The 26,283-nt window shown below is 39.1% G+C and overlaps 1 protein-coding gene across 1 annotated transcript; it reads left to right on the top strand.

The window, feature by feature from the left end:
- The first annotated feature begins 3,175 nt into the window (after positions 1-3,175).
- Positions 3,176-25,520, top strand: adsl (adenylosuccinate lyase). The gene is made up of 13 exons (XM_067459850.1): positions 3,176-3,425; positions 19,490-19,693; positions 19,921-19,965; positions 20,313-20,392; positions 20,738-20,909; positions 22,657-22,703; positions 22,843-22,933; positions 23,047-23,116; positions 23,193-23,340; positions 23,453-23,543; positions 24,809-24,898; positions 25,073-25,249; positions 25,355-25,520. The coding sequence occupies exons 1-13, from the start codon at positions 3,279-3,281 to the stop codon at positions 25,439-25,441; spliced, it is 1,449 nt and encodes a 482-aa protein (XP_067315951.1). The 5' UTR covers positions 3,176-3,278; the 3' UTR covers positions 25,442-25,520.
- Positions 25,521-26,283: the final 763 nt, after the last annotated feature.

Genomic DNA, 26,283 nt, shown 5'->3' with positions numbered 1-26,283 from the left:
GTTTGCACCGTGGGTATTCTACGTAGGTTGTGCGCCACTGCACATTGTTTACACTACACACAAAAGAGCTTTCTATGTAGGAAATGTGCCCACTTTACAGTCTGCACTCCTGCACCCAAGCACTTTTCACAAAGTTCACTCTCGCACACACAATATAAATGTGAGGCGTGCGCCCACTGCAAAGCCTGCACCGCCAAAACTAACACTATCCCCACAGTGTTAAAAGCAGTGTTACAGCACAAGCAACCCGGCTAACAGGCCCCTATTACTAAGCGGCCAGCCCCCGAATCTAATTCAACCCCTGGCTTTACGAGCCCAGGCCTGGCAGGCCATTCCTGGTATATAATATTGGGTGTTGAACATATAAAACGAGGTTCTCGCTACAGTTTTGCTCGCAGACCCCGCGATTCAAGCCGTGGTCGAGCCCTCTGTAAGAAGCAGTGTCAGTCACGTGCTTCTCGCTGAGGCATTGAGACTGTTAAAGGAGAGAGCGGCGAAAACAGTACACCCGACGCTAGCGAGTCAGGTTTTTACTGTCGCTAATTCCTCATGCCGAAAATGGGTGGCGGTCTCAGGCCCATTTTCCAGGCATCTGAACAAAGCACTTATGACACGCTCGTTTCAAGGTGCTGACGGTGAAACAAATCCTCGCGCACATTCGCCCCGGGGATTGGGTTTTCTCAATAGATCTGAAAAACGCATACTTCACGTTACGATAACCCCCCACCCCCACTACAGGCCATTCTTGAGATTCGCCTTCGAGGGGCAGGCTTATCAGTACAGTCATTGTCATAGACTCAAGACTTACGGCATAAGAACCACCACGTCTTGATAATGTACATAAAATCGCTAGGGCAGCCGAGATCAGACTCTGTTCACTGCATGGCTAAGCATCTCCTTTTATGGGCAGAGCACAATCTGAGCTCCCTAAGGGCGGCTTACGTGCCAGGTATTCTGAATCAGGGTCCGGACATGTTATCCAGAGGACCCATGTCCCCAGGGGGATGGTCCCTTTACCCGCAAACAATTCAGCTTGCACAGCACACGCTGCCCAATATTTTTTCTGCAAACGCAGGGATGCCCTGGCCCATGTTGGCCCAGACTCCCTCTATATGTTCCCTCCGATCGCGATCCAGCTGCAGCCTGTGCTTTTTAATAGCCCCACTTTGGAAGAACCGCACATGGTTCTCCATACTGTTTCAGCTGTCAGACACAGCCCCATGCCTATTCTGCCAATGAAAGGGAAGGTCTGGCATCCCAATCCCGAGCTGTGGGCCCTCCACGTATGGCCCATCAACGGTATCCGGGAACCTCTCTGACAAGTTATGAACACTATTTCGGAAGCTAGAGCCCCTGCTATCTGGCAGCTCTGCTTGAAGTGGTCAGTGGTTTTCTAACCAATGTGCTACGCGAAACATCGACGCACACTCATGCGAACTGGCGGAACCGCTCGCTTTCTCCAAGAGCTAATGGATGCGGGTCGTCCCCCCTCCATACTCGGGGTGTGTGTCTCCGCCATAGCAGCTAGCCACGCTCCTATCGCGGCACATTCACTAGGGAAAAGTGATCTTATTGTGTGTTTTCTTAAAGGGGCCAGGAGATTCAGCCCGCCTTGCCCCTACCTCGGTCCCTATTTGGGACCTCGCCATGGTTTTGGAGGCCGTGAAGGGTTCCCCCTCCTAACCACTTCAGAACACGAGCTTGAAGCACATATCACTCAAAACCGTTTTTCTGCTGGCTGTGGCCTCGGTTAACCGAGTGGGTGGCTTACCTGCACTCTCCGTGAGCCCTTCCTGTCTTGAGTTTGGGTCCAGCAACTTCAAGGTTGTGCTCAAACCGAGGCATGGTTTTATGCTGAAAGTGCTATCAACCCCTTCAGTATGCAGCTCTTTGCACTGCTTAACCCGCGTCTCAGAGAGAATAAGACGCAAACATATTCTGCTCAGTCAGAGCATTGAGATTGTATCTAGAGCGCTCCGCCCCCTTCAGGCAGTCGGATCAGCTCTTCATTGCTTCGGTGGCCGCACTAAAGTTTGTGCTGTCATGAAACAGTCTCTCACACTGGATAGTGGATGCAGTCCCACTAGCATATAGGTCCAGGACCTAACCTGTCCTACAGGCATTTAAGCCCACTCCTCTAGAGGCATGGCCTCATCTTGGGCTTGGTCGTGTGACATTTCTTTGGAAGATATCTGTGCGGCGGCAGGCTGGGCCTCTCCGTCCACTTTTATCAGATTCTACAAGTTGGAGGTTCCAGCTCTACAAGCAGGGCTTCTCTCCATCTAGGCTCTATCTTGACCCTGGCAAACAGATTGCCTTACATTTTGGCCTGTACACATTAATCCTTAAGCACTATTCATTCATCATAAGATCCGACTATGTCCGATCAGCTGTTCAAACGAACCGACTCTTCCGGTTCTTCATTCCCCTTATAAGCCGCCTCTGTCGGTGTCTCGGGGGTTTATAACATGTGCTTTGGGTATACTGGGTCAGTCAGCACACACGGCGCTTTACATTGTGTTCCCATACGTAATACGAGGAACCTCTCTCGAAAGGGAACGTACTCGGTTACTTTCGTAACCTCGGTTCCCTGAGAGAGAGGAACGAGTATTACGTTCCGTGCCGTGTTTATGCTTCTCAGGTATCGCTTCAGTCGATCTTAAAACCTGACACCTATGGCGAATTAGGGTCTTATATAGCCTCCTGTATGCAAATATAAGCACCTTTTTCGGCGGGCTTCTGGAACGCCCCCCATTGGTTCGTTCCTCTCAGCCGCCTCACCATAGGTTCCTGCAGTTGCCGCAGCCCGGCCAATCAGAGCGCTCCTCGCGCTGGGCTATGGCCGTGCAGCTCACTGCGCTTTACATAGATACCTTTATTAAAAGTTTTGCTTCACATTCTCGAGAAAAGGAGTTTTTCCCATACGTAATACTCGTTCCTCTCTCTCAGGGAACCGAGGTTACGAAAGTAACCGAGTACGTTTTATGTTTTCAGAAAATGGAGAAAGCTTCAGAAATAGTTAGCAATTGAGAAAAACTGTGAATTGAAACATTTCAGTCTTTAAAATATATATTGTTACATTTTCAAAGGAATCAAAAATCTTACTATATAAGCACTAGATGGCGTCAAAACCCCACTGTGCCTAGAAGTCGTGATGCTCTGTGCCGTCGATCTATTAGAACTGTCGTAAATCCTGGAAGTCTCTACTTGCATCAGGAGTTTATCCGCGTGCAGTCTTGTGTTCGCGGCTCTTGACGCTTCACTGATCCACTACTAGCATGGAGGCATCCGGGGACGAGTTCATGAAATACCGCTCACCGCTGGTGTCCCGGTACGCCAGCAAAGAGATGGCCTATAACTTCAGCGACAGGAAAAAATTCACCACATGGAGAAAATTGTGGATTTATCTCGCCAAATCAGAGAAGGTCTGTCTATTTATCCTGCGTTTATTTCTATAGTCTGTATAAAAATGAGTTTGTTGTTATTGTGATCTCGAATGCCAAGTATGATTCTGTCTTAAGTTTTTGACCTTGAGAGAGTGGAGATCTCAAGTTGCTAACTCTCTTAATCTAAAAATAGTTTGAAAGGTTGGACATGAGCTGTGCTGTTATATTTACGTTAATGCTTTATAAGTGAACCAGCCTGACAACCTTGCCCATACAAAAAGTACTGTGGTGATACAATGGTACACTGATGGTATTAAATAGTAATATCGTAGTACAGCGGTTGCCAAACTTTTTTACCCTTCTATGTCCCGAATGGTTTGGCGGACCCCCATACCCACTTCAAGAAAAAACAAAAACCCAACAAAGCTTTGTTTTATCGCCGTTTGTGTAACGGTACCCTGCTATGGCGTTTAAATAAAGTCAAAAGTCGCGCGCACGAAAACCACGAGCACGCGAATAAACCCAAGCGCGCAAAACAGACCCACGAGAGGAAAATAGCAACGCGAGAGCGCATCTGTGCAGCCGCGAGCGCATCTGTGCAGCCGCGAGCGCGCATTTGTACACCGCGAGCGCGCGAAACAGTATTTAGGGGCGGAAATGAATACTAGCGCAAGGCCCTGCTGCCTAGCGCGCACAACTGCAAATGAGTGCAATATATTCAATATATGAAATTGTATTGTACAATTTCAAAGGTATTTTGTTTACAATCATCTTGAACACCAAAAAAGATAAGCTAATTTAAGATAAAGCTGACTAACCCATAAATCTAGGATGTTAAAGGTTAGTTTTGACCTACATTGACAATATACAGTAAATAAATCATCGCTGAGTAGCATTTCTAACTACTTAACAAAACTAGTATGCTAATGTACTAAACAAAGCAGCGTAAATGCAATCTTTGTGATTTATTCCAACCACAGCACCGACCCCTATTGCCCTATTGCTATTATCGTAATGCCGTTTATAAAATGATTAGAACACATTACAAACGGCATTAGTGAAACTTAAGGGTTACATCACTGAAAGCGGTTTTCTGCTGATGGTCTATGTGACCCTGTAAAAAGTGTAAAACAAACAAAAGTGACGTTTTGATGTTTTCTGTCATCCTATATGCAAACAATTAAGAAAATAATTTTGATATATTTACTACTAAGACCATGTTTGAAATAGGGAAATTAGTAAGTAAAATCAAACTTTGATGCTCATTATCTATTTTTTTTAATACTTTCCTGGACTCAAAGGATGAGTAGAGATAATGTAACCCTTTCAACTTTTGAAGTGTGTTTATCACAACAGTGACATGGTATCTTAACATCTCATTAATTATTCTTTGTTCTGTCAATAGCTAAGACACCACTTTTTGGCAAATCTTTTACACAAGTTGCAACAGGCCTTCAGCACAACACCACTGGATTTAGATTATCTGGAGTTTCTGTGTCGTCAGGAGCTGTATATTCTGGAGGCCCTGTCCAGTCACATACAAGTACCCCCTGCTATCATTTACATTTACATTTAATCATTTAGCAGACGCTTTTATCCAAAGCGACTTACAAAAAAGGGGAGAGTAATAGAAGCAACGAAACAGACAAGGCCAACAACCTGTAAGAGCTGTAAGAAATCTCAATTAATTAGCACAGTACAAATATATATATATATATTTTTTAATAGACATGTACAACAAAAACTCACGTACGCAAAATACAAAACACTGGATTTTGATAGCTATGATAACAACCCATTAGGACTAAGGCTGTTGCCCCAGCTGTTGTCGTTAATGCAGATTCAGTGGCCCAATGGGTGGTATCACCCAGGCTTTGCAAGAGCTCTTTGACCTTATACGGGCACAAGCGGAACATCCAGCACCATGTGTCAGATAAATAAATCACAAAGATTGCATTTACGCTGCTTTGTTTATACATTAGCATACTAGCTTTGTTAAGTAGTTAGAAATGCTACTCAGCGATGATTTATTTACTGTATATTGTCAATGTAGGTCAAAACTAACCTTTAACATCCTACATTTATGGGTTAGTCAGCTTTATCTTAAATTAGCTTATCTTTTTTGGTGTTAAGGTCCTATACAAACTATTCAAGATGATTGTAAACAAAATACCTTTGAAATTGTACAATACAATTTCATATATTGAATATATTGCAATCGAAACACAAAGACTTAAAAATTAAATTACCTACTCAGGGTCCGACATAATGGTTCCTTAAAACGTGCCTTGTCCTAGTCCTGCTACATGTTTAAACAAGAGTGAAACTGATTAAACAAATGACCAATCACAGGTGGGAAGACAAAAGTCATTGCCCCGCCCTCAAAGTGTCAAAAGTCAACTCGAGGAGCGAGCGAGTGTTGAGTAGTCACGCGAGCGCTCATTTGCAGTTGTGCGCGCTAGGCAGCAGGGCCTTGCGCTAGTATTCATTTCCACCCCTAAATACTGTTTCGCGCGCTCGCGGTGTACAAATGCGCGCTCGCGGTGTACAAATGCGCTCGCGGCTGCACAGATGCGCTCTCGCGGGTGCACAGATGCGCTCTCGCGTTGCTATTTTCCTCTCGTGGGTCTGTTTTGCGCGCTTGGGTTTATTCGCGTGCTCGTGGTTTTCGTGCGCGCGACTTTTGACTTCATTTAAACGCCATACCCTGCTAGGCATTGATTTCTAGGAATACCAACATGAACAGGAAAAAAAAACTAAATTCAAAAACGCTAACTATTGTAGTGCCTTGATAATGAGTTTTTTTTGTATACAGAATATAAAACTAACATCTCTCTTTTTTTTTTTTTGTTTTTTTTTTTTCAATTGTACAAATGTACAAAGGTCCATATCATTGTATAACAAGACACATTTCACATGCCTCAACATAAAAAAAAAAACAAACAAAAAAAACAAAAAAAAAAAAACAAGAGAGGGTCATAATCATTAGTTTACATATATATATATATATATATATATATATATATATATATATATATATATATATATATATTATACATATCATTGCATTTGTATTATAATTCAATGATAAGATTGAGAATATATTCTACATGTAAGCACCACTAAATACTTTCCCTTTCTGTGAAAATGTTCAAGGAGGAGCATATATTAATTGTTTTAACTGCTTTACTATTTTTAGATTTTGACATCACATCTATATACATTTTAATTTCTTTTTCAAAGACTATGAAAAGAGGTTTACCTTTTGTAAACTTGCATCCATGAATGTGAAATTTACATAAAAATAAAATAAAATTTATAATAAAGTTTACATCCTTTAAAGAGTGTTCTTTAATATAATTAAAGAACATCTGTGTGTGTGTGTGTGTGTGTGTGAGTGTGAGATTCGCCTCATATGTCTTTTTTGCAGAAAGCCAGATTGGCATTCATCAATTAAGTTATTCAAAACACATTTTAGTCTTTTTGATAAAATCAGAGCAATTATTTTATAATCGTTATTTAACAATGTAATTGGCCCGCAACTATCAATTAATAAGGTGTCTTTATTTGGTTTTGAGATTTAAGTTATAAGTCCTTGACACAAAGTCGGAGGAAGTGAGGCTCTTTCTATGCTCTCTGTAAATACTTCAAATAAGAAAGGAGCTAAACTCTTGCTAAATGCTTTATAAAATTCAGCAGTTAAAGCCCCACTTGGCTACTTTTGCTCTCGGGGTCCCCCTACAGTTTGGAAAAAATAATGTCCTCAACTACTGTCGTAAGCTCTGTCATCCTACACAGGGGATGCCATCGCGCGTGCATTTGTTGACATGACAACCCTGATAGCCCTGAACTAGTGATGCGTGGGTCGTCTCATAACCCACGGACCCCGTATGTCTATTTAATGGTCGTGGGTGCGCGGCGTGTTGTAAAAATATATACAGTGGTGCGGTGCGGGCCAAATAACTTCATAAAAGCGTCCCGCGGGTCGGTGCAGCACTAACAGTTCCCCTGAACACTGCAAGAGGAGTTCAGAGTTCTTCTGGCGTCGCGTGTGAAATGTCTTCCTCCCAGGTAACGTTACAGTCAGTGGCTTATGTTTCAGCATGTCATATGAATATAATTTCATGGGTTTTATTTTTTTCAAACGCCAAATAATCACGATGCTCACGTTTACAAGCCAGCGTCATTATAGTAGTCTATTGGTTAGCGTTTTACAGAATCTATATGATACTTCAGTTCAATGTTTGAGTGGTAGCTCACCGTAACAAGCATGACAGCATCGGTCGGGCACGCCTCCTTCAGCTCACGCCGACGAGCAAACGCTTGTCCAATGTTGATCCTCGTCCTGCCTTTAATCCCATCATTTTTTCATTTCCTCTTATTGCTTTCCTCCAACAAAACCTTTTCTTTCTTATTTGTCTCTGCTGCTTCGGACATGACTATATTATCCGACGAACAAAGTTGGGCTCGCACGTCCGAATTTAAGGAAGTGTGGGTGTTGGTGGAAGTGACGTATATGCCGTAAAGCAGTCGAATTTTGTAGTTCTTTTCTTTTTCTCGGGTTACTACCCGAAACCCAAAGTTTAAAAGTACGATTAAAAACGATACAGACCCCATCAGGCTATGGCAGACGTGTCATTCAACCTATTGTAAGTCGATTTATCATCACAAGAGTCTTAAAAAATATATTATGAAGGATGAAAAGTTACCTAGTGCTGCTTTAAGCCGTCTGTTCCAGGGGATTTATTATTTTTCAAAGAATTAATGGCCTCAGTAACTTCTTGTAAACTAATTGGGGCTTCACATGAGTTGAATTCTTCAATACTAATCGTCTTCATATTATGTAGGGACTCAAAAAACTCAGATGTAGATTGTTGACAAAAATTAGATGCATATAAATTACTATAAAACTCAGAGCAAAAATCTGCAATAATTTTAGGGTCCTCCACAATATTACCATTAATCCTCAATTTTTCAATATAATTATTTTTTGCTTGTTGCCTCTCAAGTCTAAAAAAGTAAGCAGAGCTCTTTTCCCCGTCTTCAAGCCATTTCCTTCGAGATCTTATGAAAGCTCCTTCTGCCTTTTGTTTGTAAATTTCCTCTAGTTTAAGTTTCTGCACAGTAAACTCTGCTTTATCGAGTTCTGCTAAATCTTCTACTCGTTTGGATAACAAATTAGATATTTTGAACAGAGTTTTATCCTCTTCTATTTTCCTCTTTTTTGCCAACTCACTACAATATTTCCTAAAGAAAATCCCTATTTCAAATTTACAAAGTTTCCAATTGCTACAATATTTTTTTTTCAACTTTAGCTTTATTCCAGTAATTAGGGCCCAAGCCCTGAAAGGGCGCAGAGCCCTATTGTTCTTCTAAGGATTATTTGTTATTATTAGGGCCCAAGCCCTGAAAGGGCGCAGAGCCCTATTGTTCTTCTAAGGACAATTTAGCTTTTTCGACTATTCAGGCACTTTCGGGGCCCTTATCATGCTCGAAAACTCTTGAAACTTTGCACACACATCGGAATCTGCGGCCATCAGGGCCGGGCTGAGGCTGGTACCTGGGCGTGGCAGGGGGGCTCGACAGCGCCCCCTAAAGTGGGGTCTGAAAACATGGTCTATAAATCAACCACACTTGCATGCACATGTATGAAACTCGGTACACATATAGAGCTCATCGGGTGAACAACTTTCGTGCTCTAAGTTATGTGTCAGCCCAACAGGAAGTGAGCTATTATGGGTTGTTCGGAAAACGCATGCTCTGGAATTTGCGATACTCCTCCTAGACGATTCACCCGATCAGCACCAAACTCGGTCAGCATGAAGTCAAGACACTGAGGATGCTAAATTGCGAGCAACTTTTTGATATCTCAAACGGTTAGGCTGTGGCGAGGAGACGAATTTATGGCGAGAAAAGGGAAACAGGAAGTGTGTTATAACTTCTGCATTCATTAATTCATTTTGATGAAACTTCAGCTGTGTGTTCGTTGTAAGAGGCTGATCACATGGATATGACTTTTGTGAGTCAAAGTTATAGTGCCACCAACTGGCAGCAGGAAGTGTGTCACTTTCAAAATGCTTTGAAATCACCATCTTATTTTTACCCGATTTACTTCAAACTTCATCAGTATAATGTCAAACCAGAGCAGATATAAAGCTGGTAAGCACTTCCTGATATTGTATATACTGTTGCCACGGCAACACATCAAACTATAACATTCTTTTTCGCTCCTTTTGAGATTCTTAAAATGCTTCAAATTACATGAAACTCAACACACACATCAGACATGCTGTCCAGTAGATATGGGCAAAGACTTAAAAACGGGCATGGTGGAGGAGCTCAGTAGCGCCATCTTTTAACAAAAGTAATGCAATCTTTTGTCAAAAGTGGGGGGGTTAGTTTTATCTTCAGTCACCAAACTCTGTATATATATTGTTCTCTTTGAGCCGAACAAATTTCTAATTTACAGTCATTAGCTCCGAAGAACAGGAACTCAGATATTTAAGGCTTAAGGTGTGAGGACCTTATTGTAATTGCTAAAACCATCATTTTTCTTTTCCCAAATGAATTACATTTTTGAGGGCCTAAACACGCATGAAAACTCATGAAACTTTGCACACGCATCAGAAGTGGTGAAAACATACATCTGATATGGGTTTCAGAATTAGGTGTGGCAAAATGGTTCGATAGCGCCACCTACAAAATTTAAATTAAGCGTCATTCACGCTACGTTTCATGTATGAGTATGAAAATTCAGTAGACGCATTCAACAGCCCAATACCTACAAAAAAGACCCAAGGCGCCAAATCTGAAAAACCAACAGGAAGTGAGATATTTTGAATTTTCTTTGGTAAATTGGTGCAGTTTTTGCCATTGCCAGACGTTGTATTTTAACAAACTCCTCCTAGAGATTTAATCAAATCAACATCGTATTTGCACAGTCTAATCTAAAGGCCTTTGTGGTGTTAAATTGGGAAGATCTTGAGTTTTCCCTGAAGGGTGTGTCCGTGGCGGCCTCACAAATGTTGATGTTTCGCCATGACACAGGAATTGGTTGTACCTCAGGCATACAATGTCCGATCTGCCTCAAACTTCACATGTTTGACAAGAGTCCTGGCCTGAAGACATCTACATTCCAATATTCAGTCAAAGTTATAGCGCCACCAACTGGCAGCAGGATGTGTCACTTTTTGAAAAAAAATTAAATCACTGTCTTACTTTCACCCGATTTACTTCAAACTTCATCAGTATAATGTGAAAACATGACAGATATAGACATACGAATGGATTCCTGATATTTTTTAAACTGTTGCTATGGCAAAGTGTCATTTTAATTATTTTTTTGGGTGTTTTTGAGACTTAGCATGCTTGAAATTGTGTGTGTGTGTGTGTGTGTGTGTGTGTGTGTGTGTGTGTGTGTGTGTGTGTGTGTGTGTGTGTGTGTGTGTGTGTGTGTGTGTGTGTGTGTGTGTGTGTGTGTGCTCGCGCGCGCGCGCGTGTTTTCTATACATGGGCTTTACAGAAGGTCATTCTGTTTTTGAAAAGACACATGTCTTAAAATTAATTATTTACTGATAAAAATCAAATTGATTTAAAAAGTAAATTTCACATGATTTTCTAGTTTATAAGTTGTCTGGGTATCACCAGACCAAGCTCAATTTAAGATTTGATCAATGAGCATTATTTGAATGACTCTGTATGCAATTGGATAGTCAACTAAACAGACTACTAAACTCGCCAATAGCGTGCCAGGTGAATAAGTTAGTCTGTGATTTGTTCCCGCAAAAGTGTAACAGAAGCAGTAGAAATGAATGTACAGGTTTTCAGACTGTGTTGCAGGGCGAAGTCAAATCGCTGGCAGATCAGGCTGGGTTTACCCAGTCAGTCTAAGTAAATTTTATAATAAAGTTTATAATAAACTTCCATAAAATTTAGACGCGCATCTTACTCTTACCTGACACTAATATTAAAATCATTGCTGCAGTTTCTGTGATTTGGCTCCAATTGGTAATTTTGTAATTAACATTTTTTATTGGATGCTACAAATATTGAAATGAAAGCATGCTTAATTGCATAAGATTGTAAAAAGCTAAGGTAGGTCAAAAACACATGTAGAGAAGTGTTAGGATAATACAATATCACCATTCGGATGGTATTCTGCGCTCATTTAAAATTGATGTGACATCATCTGACATGAAACTGATTCATTAAATTGAATTGATCTCATAGATGTGACTGTTGTGGTTCGTAGTCATAGTAGCACCAACTGCTGCAGTTAATGTGGTGAATCCAACTTCATTTGTAGGGCACTAACAATATAGTTTTATATAATTCGTTTAACAATTGTGTTAATAAAATAAAAAGACCATGAATTAAATACTGGCCTTCTGGACTTACAAAATTTTGAGCTGCAAAAGATAACTTTGCACATATTTGAAAATTACCTATTATATCATATTACATTAGAATTCATCTATATTTAAATTCCATCATGGGTGTGGCTTGTGGTCATAGCGGCACCAGCTGCTGCGGTAAATGTGGCATATTTGAGCGATTTTAAAATACTCTCCTGTTAAAATGCATATTGCCTGTCTTGCACAATTTGCCTGAAGCCACCGGGGTGGTGGTGCCACCGGCTTGGGCCCGTCATCGCTGCTCGCAGCTTTAATTATTATTATTATTATTATTTTTTTTTTACGCGACTATTTGGGCATTTTTGGGGCCCTTCCCATGCTCGAAAACTCTTGAAACTTTGCACACACATCAGAATGCGCGGCCATCAGGGCCGGGCTGAGGCTGGGACCCGGGCGTGGCAGGGGGGCTCGACAGCGCCCCCTAAAGTGGGGTCTGAAAACGGGGTCTATAAATCAAACACACTTCCACGTACATATATGAAACTCGGTACACATATAGAGCTCATCGGGCCAAACAACTTTCGTGCTCTAAGTTATGTGTCAGCCCAACAGGAAGTGAGCTATTATGGGTTGTTCGGAAAACGCATGCTCTGAAATTTGCAATACTCCTCCTAGACGATTCACCCGATCAGCACCAAACTCGGTCAGCCTGAAGACAAGACACTGAGGATGCTAAATTGCGAGCAACTTTCTGATTTCTCAAACGGTTTGGCCTTGGCGAAGAGACGAATTTATGGCGAGAAAAAGGAAACAGGAAGTGTGTTATAACTTTTGCATACATTAATTCATTTTGATGAAACTTCAGCTGTGTGTTCGTTGTAAGAGGCCGATCACATGGATATGACTTTTGTGAGTCAAAGTTATAGCGCCACCAACTGGCAGCAGGAATTGTGTCACTTTCAAAATTGCTTTAAATCCCCATCTTATTTTCACCCGATTTACTTCAAACTTCATCAGTATAATGTCAAAACATGGCAGATATAGATATATGAATGGATTCCTGATTCTAGAAAAACTGTTGTCATGGCAACGTGTCAAAGTCTAATAATCTTTTTTGGTGTTTTTGAGACTCTTCAAATGCTTGAAATTGCATGAAACTCAACACACACATCAGACATGCTGTCCAGAAGATGCAAGCAAAGATTCAGAAACGGGCGTGGTAGAGGGGCTCAGTAGCGCCATCTTTTGTCCAAAGCGGGGGGTTAGTTTTATCTACATTCACCAAACTCGGTATATATATTGTACATTTTGAGCCGGACAACTTTCTAATTTACAGTCATTAGCTCTGACCAACAGGAAGTCAGATAATTTGGTTGGAAGATAACAAGAAGTCGAAAGCGAGCTCTGAGTTTTTACCTTCTCCTCAAAAGCGATTCATTCAATCTCCTCCAAACTCGGACAACATGAAGTAAATATACAGAAGATGCTAAAATGCGAACGGTTATTGGATATCTCAAACGGTGTTCCCTTAGCAAAAGCCTAAAAAACACAAAATAGGGACACACGTGCCTGGTTCATAAATAAGGCTATACTCCCACCTGCTGGTTATTCTATATATCACACTGTTGGTTTTTTTTGTTTTTTTTCAACACTTATGCTCTCCCTTAAATGACCAGTAGAGGGCAATATTGTATAAGCTTTCAAGCAAAAAACCTTGCCTCTGTGTGTGTGTGTGAGAATGGTTTTCTAGGCTGGTGGGGACTTAAACCTGAATGCACACAGACTCATTGGGGACTTCCCAATGGGTACAAAAGCTTATAAATCAGACAGAATGAGTTCTTTTGAAGAAAGTTTTGTGTGATGGGTAGGTTTTGGGGCAGGGGCAGTGTAGGATGACAGAATATGGTTTGAACATGCATAAAAACCATTACGTCTATGAGTCCCCAGAAAGATAGTGAACCAGACATGAGTGTGTGTGTATGTGTGTGTTTGTGGGTGGGTGTGTGTGTTGTGGATGGGGGATGGTGAATGGGCTTAACTGATAAGAGTTGCCTGCAGCATACTTCAGCATTACTACTGTGTGTGTGTGTGTGTGTGTGTGTGTGTGTGTGCGTGTGTGTGTGTGTTCTTTTTTCTAGCCTGGTGGGGACTTCAACCTGAATGCACACAGACTCATGGGGACACGTGTCACTGATTTCTACAGTGTGTGTGTGTGTGTGTGTGTGTGTGTGTGTGTGTGTGTGTGTGTGTGTGTGTGTGTGTGTGTGTGTGTGTGTGTGTGTGTGTGTGAGCCACTCTTCTGTCTAAAAAGATTACCTCTCAATGCTGTGCTTTGGCCCGCATTAAAGCATAAAACATTTTATTCTGGGTTTGAATAAAAAAAAAAAATGTATAAAACCAGTTTATTTGTAGGGCATTGACAATATTGTTTTATATAATTAGTTAAATAATTGTGTTAATACAAATAATTATTAATAAAAAAATATAAATATAAAAAAACACTACTAACAAAAGAAAAAAAACACATTTAATTGTCTTTAAAAAAAAAGAAAAAAAGTAGTGTGTGTAACTTAAAAAATGAGAAGATTAATGCCTTTTGTTTAAATATAAATATAGAATAACTAAATATAGAATAACCAGAAGGTGCAGTGTAGCCTTATTTAGTAACCAGGTTGGATATGTCCTAGAGAACACTGTTTTGAAGATAAAACTATATTGTTGATATATTAAAACAGTGTTTTCAGACAGTGAAAAAAAAACAATGTTCTCTCACTGTTTAGATTTTGTGTCTGTCATTCCCCCTCCCCCTCCCTCTCCCTCTCTCAGGATCACTCTATGTGTGTGTGTGTGTGTGTGTGTGTGTGGAGGGGGTCTCTCTCACTCTGTGTGTGTGTGTGTGTGTGTGTGTGTGTGTGTGTGTGTGTGTGTGTGTGTGTGTGTGTGTGTGTGTGTGTGTGCGTGTGTGTGTGTGTGTGTGGAGGGGGTCTCTCTCACTCTGTGTGTCGCCTAGTCTCTTGTTTTTTTTCATAATTTAACCCTTTCATATCATAATTGCTATCAGCAATATCTATCACTTTATTGTGAAGAATAAGTAAAAAAATTGTTATTATATATATATAAAATACTGGTCTTCTGAACTTACAATATTTTGAGCTGCAAAAAATACATTTGCACATAATTGAAAGTGATATCCTAATACTTTTAATTGTTTTCTATAACATAGGCTTTAAAGAAGGTCATGTGCTGTGTTTGCAAAGATCACGTATGACACCTCTTTAAATTAATTATTTATTGATAGAATTCAAATGGATAAAAAAATTAAATTTCACATGAATTTATAAAAGTGGCTGTTTATAATAAACTTCCTTAAATTATATGCACGCATATTACTCTTACCTGACACTGATATTAAAATCATTGTTGCGGTCTCTGTGATTTGGCTTAATTAATTAATTTATTTATTTATATTTAAAAAAAAATATTGAATGCCACACATATTGAAATAAAAACAAGCATGCTTTTTGTAGCATAAGACTGGTGAACAATCACAATTTACGGTAGGTCAAAAACACATAAAGAGAAGTGTAAGGATAATACAACTTCAGCATTTGGACAGTATTCTGCACTCATTTTGAAATTGACAATTGACATCATCAGAGATAAAATTAAAGAGTAAAATGTAATTGATCTCATAGATGTGACTGTTGTGGTTCCTGGTCATAGCAGCACCAGTTGCTGCAGTTAATGAGGTGAATTCAAATGACTTTGACATAGTCCCTTTATTTATTTTTTCCCATATTAAATGCCTATTGGCCTGCTGTGCACAGTTAAGCTGATGCCACCGGGGTGGCGGTGCCCCCGGCTTGGGCCCGTCATCGCTGCTCGCAGCTTTAATTAGGATTATTTTTTCCACATCAGTGATTATTCCATTATGTTGAAGTACTGAATTATTTAATTTCCAGTATCCAGACTTTTTAATACGATTTGCGGAAGGTCTAAAAGGAATACTAATTGAAATAGCCTTGTGGTCCGAGAATGGGGATGGTATTATATCAGTAACAATATTATCCAAATCCTTAGATGTAAGCCAAAAATCAATCCTGGACTGACTAGATAAAGAATTATTGCTCCATGTAAAGCATTGTTGTGATGGGTGAGATTTTCTCCATGAATCAATTAAAGAGTTTTTTACATAAGATTATTACATAATCAGGACTTGAATTTCCATCCTGAGGAGGCCATCTATCTAACCTACTGTCCAGGACGACATTCAAATCACCTCCAAAGATCAGAGAAGAGTTAGGATATATGGCTAACATGCGAGTTACACGATCACCTAAATTGTCAAAGAAGGTCTTATTTTCTCTTTGTAAATTGAAACCATAAACGTTAATAATAATACAGGTTGCGTTTAAAATTTCAAGGGCAAGTAAAATGTAGTGTCCAGAAGTATCACAGTCAGATTTTAGTATTTTTCCTTTAAATCGATTTTTCAATATGCAAACTCCAGCAGAATGAGTGGTGCCATGGGATAACCATAAATCAACCCCCCATTGCGACCTCCAAAAATTTACATCTTGAATATCAGAATGGCATTCTTGTAAGAAACAAAAGTCTGTATTAAGGTGCTTCAAATACAAAAAAATTGCTTTCCTCTTAACAATGTTACGTAACCCTCTACAATTAAGAGAAACTATTAGACAAAGACATAAACAAAAAAACCTACAGAAAACACAAATCTAAAAACACAATCTAACCCAGAAGATTCCTATAAAAAGTTATAGCAAATCTTAAACTGTTGCAACAAGTGTGTACCAGGATGAGAAAAGCAATCCCTTTAAATGCAAAGATTAGTTTTTTGTTTTCCCTTTAAAAAAAAAAAAAAAAAAAAATAATAATATATATATATATATATATATATATATATATATATATATATATATATATATATATATATATATATATATATATATATATATCTATCACTTCCTCCTTTAAACATTTACCAATAAAATCAAATATCTTCTTCAAACCCTAAAAAAGAGGGGGAAAAGAAAAAAAAGGAAATGAGAATACCTTTCTTTTTACTGCAAATAATTTGTTGTTGTTGTTTGTAATGTCACCTCTTTTATAAATTCAGAAAAAAACAAACATTTGGGCTGGAGTCACAGACTCAGTTAAGCCTTTAAACAAAATAATGAATAACGTACAATTGTACTAAGAGAGGCTGTAAACATATCGTCTTTCAGTTCCAATAACGGTCGGGCATACCTCGCAGTTCAAGTGGGTGGAGAAATCTCCACACCTTCTACAAAAGCACGGCCTCCAACGAAGAAAGCTCTCTTGTTTTCCTTACGTGCTTTTTCTACAGCGGGCCATAATTTCATCCTTCTTTCTCTATCGGCAGGGGACAAGTCCTCTGTGATCCTCAGGTGGTTGTTCTTCAGAAAATCTGCGTCTTTCGCAGCACGCCACACGGCATCCCTGAAGAATCGTGATGTGAACTGAAAAATAATTCCTCTGGGAATGCTGCCACCAGGTTTTTTACGACCAAGACGGTGTGCAACGTCCACAACGTCAGGAACTTTATCTTTATGATGCGGCAGGAGGCACTGGCATATTTTGATGATTTTACGACGGACATCCTCTTCATTTTTCTCTGGAAGCCCTTGCATGCTTAAACTCCATCTGCGGGAATAGCCCTCCAGCAACGTTAGACGTCTCTCTTGCTCCTCGGCACGCTTCTCGGCTTGTTTCAGTCGAGTTTTCATAGAATTGACGTCGGTGCAGATAAACTCAATCGTTTCCTTTAACTCGGTGATTTGTTTTGTGTTGACACCTACTTCTTCTTTCATTTCATTCATAACTCTTGAATTTCTTTCCACCAACTTCTCTAGTGCGTCCGATCTGTCCTGTACCAGCCGAGAAAGGTCCGAGATCTGTGAGAGGATGATCGTTGTATCTTTATCAACAACCCTGCCCTGTTTGGGGACTGGCGATTTACAAGGAGTTTCAGGGAGAGATGGAAATTCCTCCTCTGCCAGCATAAATTCTTCTGGCTCTTTGTCCTGTATGAGATAATCGTGAAAACTGCTTGTAAACAAGCCGCTCGAAGAGGCTTTAACAGACGAGTCAGTCTCCTGCGATCCGCTGCTAGTTTTACTGGCCATATTGGCATGTACCGACTTTCCGAGTTTTTCAGCCTTCTTTCCAGTACTTTTCCTTTTTCCTGAGCCTCCCATTGAGGTTTTGGCGAATCAGTGTAAAATTAAGATTAGTTTACTTTCAAGATTAACTTTGCAAATTTAGGAAAGTTAGTTTAAGTGGTTAGGATTGCGGAGCTCAACAAAACGCGTGTAGTCAAGGAGCCATCTTGAAAACCCCCTCACATCTCTCTCTTTTACAACTGTCATGTCTAGCTCTCTATGTGTGAGGTTAAAGGTCATTTGAATCTCTCAATAAGCTCACAGTAACTCAGGAGTTTAGATGATAGTAGGAACTCTAATTCTGATAAGAAATCAAATTAATAACTGTAGACCGGTGGAATTTGCTGGCTTTGCTAACATGGGAAGACTTTTATATTGATTGTTTGTTTGAATTGCGGATAAAAAAAAAGAACTTAAGATTTTGTGATCACCCAGTAACCCTTAAAGCTCCATTATCACAGGGCAATGTTAATTGAACACAGTTGTCTGGTCACATGGTGGTCATTTTCTGACCTGTGAGACAGACAGGTTTCTGTTAGCTGCTCTGCAAGTAAAGTCACGCTACAGAACTTAAACTAATTTAGTCCTTGGGAGTGGGACACACTCAACAAACAGTACCAGACAAAGCCCTTAGAAAAAGTGCACTAGTGTGTGTTTCCAAAATAACGAATGTAAATGTCAGGGTAACAGGAGAGTGACTCTTGACCTTTGCACTATCTCTGTGCATCGCTAAAGATGAAAGGAATAAGTTAATAAAAATGTGTTGCAGAAAAATTATATTAGGATGCAACAATATTGCAATTTTGGCCAGTAATTACCAAGTGATAACTTTGAAATGTATATACTAATTTTATAATAAAACATTATACATTAAATAAATAGAATATTTAAAACAGAAGTGTACTATTAGTCTATTTTATTTATTAAATAGAATAAATATATTTTTTATAAATTGCATAAAACATTAAAATATAAAATGTTATTTAAAATTAATTTAGACATCACAACATTAAATTGTACTGTACGGAAAATTTATACGGTAGGCCTATTCATTTTAAGATTGGCTAAAAGGACAAAGATAATTTGATAATTGAATCGGAAGATAATAGAAATTAGTGCATTATTAATTAAGCATAGCATACTGATAATGTAACCAAATCTCTGAAATTGGCTCAATATATAATTCCCAACATAAGTTCTAATGGGATTTGTGACTTTTATGAGACTTTATCTACAACGTAAAAGTAGTCATACCTCAAATGTGGCAAAAACATAAGCATCTAATAAGCTTTTACACATTGCTACTTGATGCTTCAATTACAATGGGAATGTTAACTGAAAGAAAGTTCAATCTATGTTTTAATGTTATAGATATTGTGAACATTTCGTCCATGCATATATTTATGCAGTTTTTTTTTCAGTAATCCGTTAAACTAGTATGTACATCACATTATGGAAGAAAATAAGAAATTAACTGTTGCTACTTCTGCTTCATCGTGACTTCGGTACATCTCTCTTTATCGCTTCAATATCCTGTCTCCAGGCGTTGGGTCTCCCCATAACCGATGCCCAGGTGAGTGAGATGGAGTCTCACGCGGAGGACATTGATTTCGACATGGCTGCTGAGGAAGAGAGAAAGTTGAGGCATGACGTCATGGCTCATGTGCACACGTTTGCTCATTGCTGTCCCACCGCTGCTCCCATCATCCACTTGGGTGCCACTTCCTGTTATGTTGGAGACAACACGGTGAGGCATAAATATTGTCAATATTATATCGCTGCTGGAATTGAGTGATTATAGAGAGTATATGCCAACAGAACAGGAAGTAAACTATTTTTAATCTTGCAATTAAAAACTGGATTTATTATAAGGCACCATGGAAAATCCTTATAATAAAAAGCATGTTGTCAGTATATTATTATTATTTTTGGCTCAAATGGTCTTCTTAAAATGTGTGTGTGCTTTATCTATAGGATCTGATAATGCTGCGTGATGGATTTGATATTCTGCTACCCAAGGTTTGACTTTCTGATATTTTCCAGCTTATGAAGATGCTTAGAAATGCCATCAAAATATCAAATTAATTTCTTATTATCAATGTATTACTTCAAAAATGTTATTTTATTTTTTTCAAATAAATAATGTGTAAATGGTGTAATTAATTTAAAAATTATGCAAAATGTAACATTAAATAATGAATTGATAAATCACTTGTCAAATTGTTTAAATTATTGTTTATTTACTTAATGCTTAAAATATTAATTAAATTCAGAAATAAAAAAAGTATTTGGCCACAAATTTGGTACACACTATAATTGCCATCCACTGCAGTATGTTTTATTTTCAAACATTCTCTCTTCCGTAGTTGGCTTGTGTCATAGACAGGCTGGCTAACTTTGCAGAGAAATACGCCGACCAGCCAACCTTAGGCTTCACCCACTATCAGTGAGTAAATTCAGGGTACAGCGCATGTACTAAACCTAATAAGTATTTAGATATTAGAGATATTAGAGCATGTTTAGAGTGCATGTAAAATGAAAATGTCTTCTGTTTTCTTTTCTTCCTGCCTTCTATTCATTTATGACCTGCCTATCTTATCTCTGACACATCTTACTCACTCTTCTTCAACAATCACTCATTTTCTAACCCATGCAACATTATTAATTTCCATCAAATCTCTCTTTTTTTCCCTTTTTTTAACATATTCCTTTTTTCTTCTTCATTTAATACTACAATACTAGACTGGTTTTGGGTTTATTTTCCCTCTCCTTGTCCACATCTTTTTCTCAGACCAGCTCAGCTGACTACTGTCGGGAAGCGTGCGTGTCTGTGGCTGCAGGATCTGGTCATGGACATGCGCAATCTTCAGCGTGCAAGAGAGGACCTGCGCTTCCGGGGTGTCAAAGGAACGACAGGCACTCAGGCCAGCTTCCTGCAGCTCTTCCAGGGGGATCATGAGAAGGTGAATGCAGCTGCATGAAAATCAACAGCTGATTTTCAGCTGGAACTCACACTACCTTTCAGAAGTTTGTGCTCAGTACTATTGTTTTTAATAATAAAAAATATATAATTAGAAGTGACACAAAGACTTGTTACAAAGAGCATTGGTACAAAGAAATGTCCAAAGTTTGAGGGAAAAAATAATAAATGTAATCAATTTTGGAATAAGGCTCTAACATGAAAAAATTGGGAAAAAGTTAAGCGCTGTGAATACTTTCCAGATATTTATACTCATAGTCCTCACATATATATATACTCAATAAATCTTGCTGAACTCAGTCTTTTGAATGGTGGTGTAATAGAGTATATACTTCTGTATACAGGGAGAAAGATGCGAACATTCATATATTCACATTGGGGGGCAACCGGGGCTTGTAGCCTGGATGCCAGCCGAACTCAGCCCCGCCCACAACATTTGAGCTTGGGCAGTTTGGTCTGGACTTGATCCAAAGAGGAGTAATTATGCCCAAACAGAAACTGTTCGGACCAATGAAATTGTCAGGGTGGGCTTAAGAAGATGATGGACAGATGATAAACAGTAACATAATCATCCACGTCATCAAAGGCGCTTGGGTTGAATTTGTAAAATGTGTGTTATTTTGGCAAGGTTGCCTGCAAAAATTTGCATTCCTGGGTCTATATATCACATAATTGAGGTCACTTCACTTCAACCTGCGGGAAAACCGCAGACTTGGCAACACACTGCAGTTGAGCTCTGTTGACGTTTGACAACTAACCTTATGCGTCGCTCCGTTGCTCTGATTGGTTGTAGGTCTATCCAATTGAGGTCTTTCCTGGTTCGGTTGAAACGCCCCATAATCACAGCCCAATGGAGCAGTTTCAGACTCATATTCTGACTAGAATTGAGTATAACCACGGCAGACTAGGGGGCATGAGAAGTTATAATAAACTTGAATTTTTTCTTTCTTTGTTGTAATGAATACATTTAGAGTATGTTTACATGACAACAATGTACTAAAAACAGAAGCATTTTTGTCTTTTTTTGAAAAGTTTCACGTATAGATAACATTTTCAAAACGATCCCTGTTCACAAATAAATTTTAAAATGTATCACTCAACTAAAAACGCTGTGGTTCATTATTCATGCCAGGACAGTAGTTGGTGATGTCACTTTGTAAAGAAACACTACATGCCTATAGACTGAACATGTAATACGCATGTGCATGACATCACAATTTTCACAAATCCATATTTTTGCGGTTTACACAGAGACAATAACAGTATTGTTTTCAAGAACTTGCACTTTTTTTGCTGAAAACCATGTCTGTGTTATTTTATAAGTTAAGTTTCTGGGTCAACTCATATTGACATTGAGCATTGACTGTATTTGGGTTTTATTGTATCTTTGCATCTAGAAAAATACCAATAATGCCTATATTTTAGTCCTTTCTTATAGACTAGACAGAGGAGATTTACCTCTTTTATTTTGGGTGTTAAGTGTTGTATGCCATAACTTACTAGTGGACACGATTAAGTGAAAAATGTTGGACATCGAAACATCTACAGATATACGAACTGCACCACCATGTATAAGTGTATCAACTTTTCAAACTAAAATCACAATACATAGCAATATTGAATTGCAATAAAAATATCACACTACGTATTGTACCTGCAGCCAAGTATCATGATAGAAGGGATAATAGGGATTTTCTATGGCTGAACCTTTTGACTGTCTTCTTTCTTAGGTGGAGGAGTTGGATAGGATGGTCACTGAGATGGCCGGATTTAAAAAGTATGTTCAGGCTGCTTAATTTCTCTTTTTTGTGTTTAATAAATGCTTCAAATGCCTTCTAAATGTTGTTGGCTAGAGACTTCCAATGTACATGTATTTATGTGCACATGATCATTCAGTTCTTCCTCTATTTTTCTAGATCATACTTGGTGACGGGTCAGACGTACAGTCGGAAGGTGGATGTCGACTCGCTCTGTGTGCTGGCCAGCCTTGGAGCCTCAGTACACAAGGTCAGCCACAAATAATGCACTGTGATCAGCTTTATGCACTTAGCTGCTATAACAATCCACAGTGGTCACAAAAAAAGCAACATACATTCATTTCTAACCTGTTTTTGCTGTAGATTTGCACTGATATTCGTCTTTTGGCCAATCTGAAAGAGATCGAGGAGCCGTTTGAGAAAGAGCAGATTGGTGAGTTTGTATGTGAGAGAATTTTGATCATATTTTAAATCAACCTCTGATCTGTCATGTTTTCCTCTGTTTTTAGGTTCCAGTGCCATGCCGTACAAGAGAAACCCCATGCGTGCCGAGCGCTGCTGTAGTCTGGCTCGCCACCTGATGGCGCTGGTGTCAGACCCTCTGCAGACTGCATCAGTGCAGTGGCTGGAAAGGACTCTGGACGACAGCGCTAACAGGCACTGTTTTGACATCTGTTGTCTGACCATATGATGTGCCACTGCACCATTTTGACTCTTTGACTCTTTCTTTCAACAACATCATGTTTCAATATTTTATGTGCTTGTTTAGGAGGATCTCATTGCCTGAATCCTTCCTCACAGCTGACATCTTCCTTAGCACTCTGCAGAACATCACTGAAGGGCTGGTTGTGTATCCTAAGGTGTGTTTGTGAGCGCGCAACTCTCAGTACATTTTAGCTTCTGGGTCATCTCTTTTCAACAAATATTTAAAAAAAGTTTTCATCAGGGCTAGCAATTATCTGTATAATTTTATACATTTTTTTAAAAAATCAAATAAACTACATGAGATGCTGATTACTTAGTACAAATAATTGCATATACTCTACACTACACTAAGATTTTTTTAAGATTTTTGTTTTTGAAAGTAGTCATTTATGCTCACTAAACCTGCATTAGATCAAAATACATTTCACTAGTTCACACTTACATCAAATTAAATAGAGTAAAGATTATGCGTATTTGGCGTGCTGTCTGGGGGAGGAATTTGGCCCGAACCCAGAGCACAGTTTAGGTTTAATCATTTGAGCGTGCTCCACTTGTGTTTAATTAGGTTTAATTATCTGCATGTGCTCCTTCCGAAATTTTGTCAATAAAAACTTCACTAAAAACAGTAGCATTGTGAAATATTATTACAGTTTAAAATAACTTTTTAATATTTTAAAATGTAATTTATTCCTGTGAAATAAATCTGGATTTACATGTCACATGATACTTCAGAAATCATTCTAATATGAGTTACTGCTCATTTTCTATTATCAATGAATTTATTAATGATATTACCATATAATGATATTCTCAGAGTAAAGCCTCAAATGAAGATGATTTAAAACTTTACGTTAGACGTAATTTATTATAGTTAATAAAGAAAATTATACATCATTGCCTTTTTATTTGCCACATGACTGTATGTGATACACACAAATGCTTCAACTATGTAACGAAATAAACACCTTTCTATAGTACCTTTAAACACTAATATAATGTAATAACTACCTCACAAATACATGTGTAGTAAATATGAATAAGGATGATTAATTGGCACGGTCACAGACTGGATTATCCGTGGGATTTTGAGGTGTAGGTTTCTTGTTTTCTGATTCAGAATCAGACTCTAACATGTATGGCTGAATTTTACCGGTTGCCATGTTTCAACATCTGTTTACAAAGCTGTTGCACGCTGTAAGGGAGGGGATGTTATATTCATAAAATATTTGAATATGTAAAACTGTTTCTCAATCATAGCAGTGGGCATTTACTTCCAAGTCTTAAATGCGGCGATCCTATTAAAACAGTATTTTAAGGAGAGGGTCAAAAACAGGATAACATTATAAGTGGACCTCAGAGAACATGATAAAAAAATGCAGTTTATGACCCTTTGAGTCATTCTCTCTTTCTCTTTTTATAGGTGATCGAGAGGCATATCCGTCATGAGCTGCCCTTCATGGCTACTGAAAACATCATCATGGCCATGGTGAAGGCCGGAGGAAACAGACAGGTCAGTGAATAATGAAGAAAAATCTTGTCTTGTAATAAAAAGTTGCTTTGGCAATTCAGCCCCAAGATGTTTGAATAAATGATTAGCTGTAAATCTTCTTTCTGTGAGCAGCAGATGTTTATAGTGCATTTTACCATCGACTTACATTTTTGTCTGTACGGAAAACGCATTCAGGACTGCCATGAGAAGATCCGTGTGCTGTCCCAGCAAGCTGCGGCCGTGGTCAAACAGGAAGGGGGAGATAATGACCTACTCGCTCGGGTTCAGGCTGATCCATATTTCAACCCCATCCTCGGACAGCTGGACAGCGTTCTGGATCCCAAAACCTTCATCGGCCGCGCCCCACAACAGGTACACGCATCGCATGCAGCCTAGTATTAATATTTATCACATGATTCACATTTTAATAATGAGGGAGGCTGTCATACCCATCCAATCACTTCCTCTCTTTCTCAGGTTACAAGGTTTTTGTCCGAGGAGGTCAGGCCTGTTCTAGAGCCATACAAAAGTAAAATGGACCTGAAGATTGAACTAGAGATTTGAGACCCACACACACACATGCGACTCTGTGACTGACACATCAGAACTCTGTTTGACAATGAATAAATGTCTGGCTGTTTAACCTTTTGTGTGCTCTTTTATAGCAATATTGATGTGTAAACCTTCTGACAAACAAAATGACAAACACTGTATTGTAAACAATGCCGTTTCTAGGCATAGGCAAACTAGGCGGTCGCCTAGGGCGCCAACAGCTGGGGGGGCGCCAGTGACAAGATTTTTTAGTTATTTCATATATATTGTATTATTAATATTTCGTACTTTTGCTATTTCGAGGCATTATGATTAGTTGCGATTATTGGAGTGAAGTCGACATGGTGATAGTGGTGCTGCTGTAATGAAATGAGATCATGTAGAGGGCGGCAGGGAACGTCGTCATCCGTGCTTTAGTTTCATCATCATGAAAAGGTCAAAGCCATCAGGGGCTCAGTATCGTAATAAGAGGAAATATAAAAAAGAAAGCGAAATATACATGTATGTTAGCCTACTTACTTGTTCTCTACTAAGCTGGTCTCTCTATCATAACGTTGAGCAAAACATTACAATGAATATTAGTACTGGACGGACCACACTCCATGCTCATTTATTTCAGGTGCAGAACATTATAGCATAGTTAATTTGAATAAAAAAAACATCTTTACATCAGAGATAGCTGTTTAGTGTAAATTGATCAAGTAATACTTTCATAACCATGCGCGTCACTAGGCCCTTTTTTATGAACTTATGCCTCAGCCCCCCCCTAAAAAATATGTGATTAACCTTTAAAACATATGAAACTGGCGCAAGGCTTCGGCTACGGCTTCGTCCCGTCTTTTAGTCTTTGTGTC

This window comes from Pseudorasbora parva, chromosome 2 (assembly GCF_024679245.1).
Source record: "Pseudorasbora parva isolate DD20220531a chromosome 2, ASM2467924v1, whole genome shotgun sequence".
In the NCBI taxonomy this organism is placed as follows: domain Eukaryota; kingdom Metazoa; phylum Chordata; class Actinopteri; order Cypriniformes; family Gobionidae; genus Pseudorasbora; species Pseudorasbora parva.
This window is presented reverse-complemented; position numbering and strand designations above follow the sequence as displayed.

Coding starts and splice junctions, on each gene's coding strand:
- adsl (XM_067459850.1), top strand. CDS start 3,279: ATGGAGGCATCCGGGGACGAGTTCATGAAATACCGCTCACCGCTGGTG. Junction 3,426..19,489: donor ATCTCGCCAAATCAGAGAAG/GTCTGTCTATTT, acceptor TCCTGTCTCCAG/GCGTTGGGTCTCCCCATAAC. Junction 23,544..24,808: donor GGCTGGTTGTGTATCCTAAG/GTGTGTTTGTGA, acceptor CTCTTTTTATAG/GTGATCGAGAGGCATATCCG.